We start from the raw sequence: 4832 nt of genomic DNA, 5'->3' as shown, positions 1-4832 counted from the left end.
AATGAATATTAGTACTATTTATCTTTAAAACTGTTTGGGGAAATTCCAATGTGAGAATAATTTAGCACGTTTGCACAGTGACAAACTTATTTTACTACCTCTCATTGTCGGTAGAATCAGCAAAATATGTCGTGATTCGTAAAAGTTACGACTCCTCAATTTGAATAAGTCATTCAATCTAGCATATAATTTATACAATAGGGTTATAAATCCAACCCCACATTAATAAATCATTCATTGATCTATTAATCCGGTTTCATATAACAAGAAAAATGGAAAATAATTCATATTTTTTGTTTTGAGTGTGTTTCTTGGATGTTTGGAAAATGTATTTTTAGAAATCTTATTTTTTTTATTAAAAATGATAGAAAAAAATCTTTTAAAAGTATTTAAAGAACAAGACGAGAAGGAATATATGCTTCCGACACAAAAGGAACATGCACACTCATTTGATGAACTTACACGATGTCTATAGTTGTCTTCCCATCTAATTTTCATTCATCCTATATAGAAACTTATGCAACGAGTAGCATTGACATGTAGCCAAAAGCTCATGAATCATGTTGATATTATATTTACTATTTAATCGAGCAATGAGTGTAGGGTCTATACCCTGCCTATGGTGAAAATGAAATCAAATAATTGCATCAAAATTTTCTGTCACTCCTTATTCCAACGTTGTTGTTTTTTCATCTGGTGATAGTTTGACAGATTTCTCGAGCATATATATTACATGTGGCAAATTCTCATTGGTATTTGAATTTTCAGTAGGTAAGTTAGTTTCAAAATTATGTGTAAATAATTGCCCTTTAATGTTTTCCTCTTGCATTTCTCATTAAAGTAGACTTATTTAGTAGTAGTACCATTTAGACAATTCTTACTCAAAAGATGGATAAATATCAATACTTTGGTTGATGATTTATCTCTTCTACGAAAAAAAGACAATAGGCATATGGAAAATCTTAATTATCTCCCATCTTATTATCTTAACCCCCCCTAATCAAATAAATGTCACCTTAGCTAGTTTAGCTAAATAAAAAGGTTCGAGTCGCATCACTAATTCGATTATAAACTGAAACTTCTTGATGAAGCAATGAACCTTGGAACTGTTTTTTTAATTGTAGATCTTCTTACAAGATTAAAACTCAATCCTACCACAAAAACAATACAGGAGTAGCATCTAATGCAACTATTTATTATACGATAAAACTCATCCTGAACGTGCTGCAGACGTATTTTTTGACACGTCCTGGCATAGGAATTTTTTTGCAGACTGAAAGCCTTCATAAGTCTCCGTCATAAACAAATAAACCGCTCAACAAGTTTGGTTAGAAGGATTAGCGGAATTTGTAAACTTTACCAATCACTTCGAGATATTTTACTACGGCAATAACGGCATTTTTAGCAGACAGGATCTCGAATTCTCCCGGTATTTTCAGAGAACCGTCCATATCCGATACACTGCGAAACACAATACAAGGGACTCCATTCGAATTACTAACCATGATAACAGATGCAGTCTCTTCATCAGTGGTTGAGATATTAAATTTGTTGTAGAGGAAGTCACGGAATGCTGCATTGTGGAGAAATGTATCGGCAGTACCACATTTCAGTCCAAAAACAACTTTCGGTTCTACCGGTAGAGTGTAGGTGCTATTCACACGACTTTCCAATTTCACGTCCTGCGAATATTATAATTACAGTATTAGACATATATGCATATGTGGGTTAATTATATCCAACATCGACCATATACCATAATGTAGAATGGTTAATATAAAGTAATAAGAGATCTAACGAGTTACTACTAACCGTGAGATGAGCAGCGGCAATATCATACAATTTCGAGTCGACTTCAAACCAAAAGACGTACTCTTTTCCTGCCGTGTGAACGGAATAAAACTCCGTGCTGTCAAACTCTACTGTCCCCAACAGATTCCCTCCTGCCTTAGGATAATTGAAAGAACCGAATTTTCATCTGCACATCATCATATTTACTTTTCCCCGTATAATCGAATTCCTGTATGCATCAAAAGGAAGCAATTCCTATGTTATATATATATTTTTAATTTTCGTAAATATGATTTGATTTCGAACTAATTTCGTATTCGTATTATCGTATATATTAATTTTATTTACCTGCCAATGCCAGGCAGAAGTGAAGGCAGCATATTTCACGACACTAACACTTGCAAATGACACTGTGTCGTTGGAGCTTCCGCCTATCCCATAATGAATTATTCCATACAGATTAAATGTATCTACAAGTATTTGCGTGGTTAATGCTGCATTCACCTGTTTAAAATTGTTAAATATTATGTATTTAGCAAACAAATAAATAAATAAATAAAAGTCCTACAAAATAAACGATGAAAAAACAAAAAAAGGACAATTTTACCCTCACATTTGTTCAATATCACAATGAAGAGGCCTTAAAATTAAGGGTAAATTAATAATTTCATCCTATTTTCTTTTTCGTCTTTTAGAATGTCCTAAAAAAAATCATTTATTATTCGCATGAAATTAATTACTTGTACACATTACCATTTGCTCCCCGGACATTACATAAATGACGTTGACACCCTTGATCTTTCCGATATTGAATCTCCTACCTAAAGAATACAATCAGAACAAGTAGAATGGAAAGCGAAAATAATATACCATCCATTATCAAAATACACACACATTTTATACATAAATCCTCGTTCAATTGTTGATATATAGTAACTAGTAAGTTTGGCTATAAAAGGTATATGATGCGATATAGTTAGAATACTCCTTCCGGTCCATTTTATCATTACGCATGATTTACGATACTACCTGCCATTTCGATGTAGGGCACTTCGGAGTTGGGAACAAAGACACCGGCAGTTTCGAGCGCACTTAATTCTTTTGAGAAAGTCATCAGAATCGCGAAGTACGGTCCTTTCTTGTTCACCTTACGTAATGCTCCATGCTTCGGATGGTTGTACCTCAATGCAAAGCTGGGTTGTGCCATTGCAACGACGAATAGGACCGCCACCACGAGTACCGCCCATTTATGCCCCATCGTCGGAAATGTCGTGAGAGGAAAAGAGATATAGCTGGATGGAATTGGTTGAGAAACTGTGCGACTCGTACATCTTCTTTATATAATGTAATGAATATTAATATTTACTATATATGATTAATTAATGAGATATGATTTTCGAATATCCTTTAACTGTTTTTGGAAATTCCATTGTGAGAATAATATAATTAGCACGTTTTCCATGACAAACTTAATTTACTACCTCTCATTGTCGGTACAGCCAGCAAAATATGTCCTGATTCATGTTATATACTTATATAAATAGTAGTAGGGTTTACTTTATTAAAAAGAAATAGTAGTTGGTTTGAATAAAAAATACGAATCTAGCATATAATTTATACAAAAGGGATATATATCCAAACCCACATTTAATAAATCATTGGTGGGCCGACCAGAGCGTGGATATATATCCAACCCCACATTTAATAAATCATTGGCGGGCCGACCAGAGCGTGGTGAACTCTTTTCGAGCATAGTGGCGCGCAAACGCTTTCTAAACTCAACGGTGAAGACATTTTTTGAGATCATAGATACGAGAATTTTGAAATAGTCGTATTTTAAGTGGATAATTTTGTATTAAAAATATTAAAAAATAATAAATTATCGATGGATCTATTAATCTGGTTTCAAATAACAAAAATAAAAATAAAAAATAATATATATTTTTTATTTTAAATGTATTTGTTGGATGTTTGGAATATGTTATCTATCTTGTTCTAAATATTTTCATAAATTTCTTTTTTTATTAAAAATGAAAATATTTTTTTTTTTTAAATATTTAGAGAAACACTCATTCGATGAACTTACACGATGTCTATAATTGTCATTCCATCTAATCTTCATTCCTCCTAGAAACTTAATGCAACGAGTAACATTAAAATGTAGCCAAAAGCTCATGAATCATGTTGATATATTGTATTTAATCGAGCAATGAGTAGGGTCTATACCCTGCCTATGGTGAAAATAAAATCAAATAATTACATTAAACTTTCTGTCACTCATTATTCCAACGTTTTTTTTCTTTTTAATCTAATAAATTCTGGTGATATTTTAACAGATATGTCGAGCATAAATATCAGATGAGGCACATTCTCATTGGGTTTTGAATTTCCAGTAGATAAGATAGTTTCAGAATTCTGTGTAAATAATTGCCCTTAAAATGGTTTCCTCTTGCATTTCTCATTAAAGTAGTCTTATTTAGTAGTACCATTTAGGCAATTTTTATTCAAGAGATGGATAAACGATGACGAATCCTAAGAAATCAACCCAATAAAAAATCCCAAGAATTAATAGATTTTTTTTTTTCTTTTTATAAATTTGAATTAGAGGTAGTATTTTTCAACCCATTCAAATTAAGAATTGCGTCCATAAAAAATCAATTCTTCGATATCTATGTTGAAAGCTTCCGAATAATCACTAAAACAACAAATTCTAATTAAAATTCATAAATTTAAGTTCAATACGATATGCAAGTAATTTGAGATGGAAAGAGTATTTAATTATATGATTAAATATTATATGGCTTGAGGTTATTAACTTTGTTTAAAAAATATTTTGTTAAAATATGTTTAAAGCATACATTCACACGTTCTCAAAAATGTATATGTTGTCAGTTTTTAATTAAAAATACGTATTTTATCCCAACAAGAAACGGTACTGTTACGTTTTAATTAGGAATTCTATTTTTTAATCTCCCGTCTATATATAATAAACTAAATACAAGTAGTAAATTTATCTACATGATTATTTAAATATAAACTCT

The 4832-nt window shown here is 31.4% G+C and overlaps 1 protein-coding gene across 1 annotated transcript; it reads right to left on the bottom strand.

The window, feature by feature from the left end:
* Positions 1 to 1337: 1337 nt before the first annotated feature.
* Positions 1338 to 3049, bottom strand: LOC139882167 (bark storage protein A-like). The gene is made up of 5 exons (XM_071866533.1): positions 2821 to 3049; positions 2545 to 2612; positions 2140 to 2295; positions 1813 to 1947; positions 1338 to 1682 (listed from the first exon to the last, which is right to left on the bottom strand). The coding sequence occupies exons 1-5, from the start codon at positions 3047 to 3049 to the stop codon at positions 1338 to 1340; spliced, it is 933 nt and encodes a 310-aa protein (XP_071722634.1).
* Positions 3050 to 4832: the final 1783 nt, after the last annotated feature.

Source organism: Rutidosis leptorrhynchoides, unplaced genomic scaffold, assembly GCF_046630445.1.
Source record: "Rutidosis leptorrhynchoides isolate AG116_Rl617_1_P2 unplaced genomic scaffold, CSIRO_AGI_Rlap_v1 contig238, whole genome shotgun sequence".
Taxonomy (NCBI): domain Eukaryota; kingdom Viridiplantae; phylum Streptophyta; class Magnoliopsida; order Asterales; family Asteraceae; genus Rutidosis; species Rutidosis leptorrhynchoides.
Note: the sequence above shows the minus strand (reverse complement) of the source record. Positions and strands in the feature narration are given on the sequence as shown.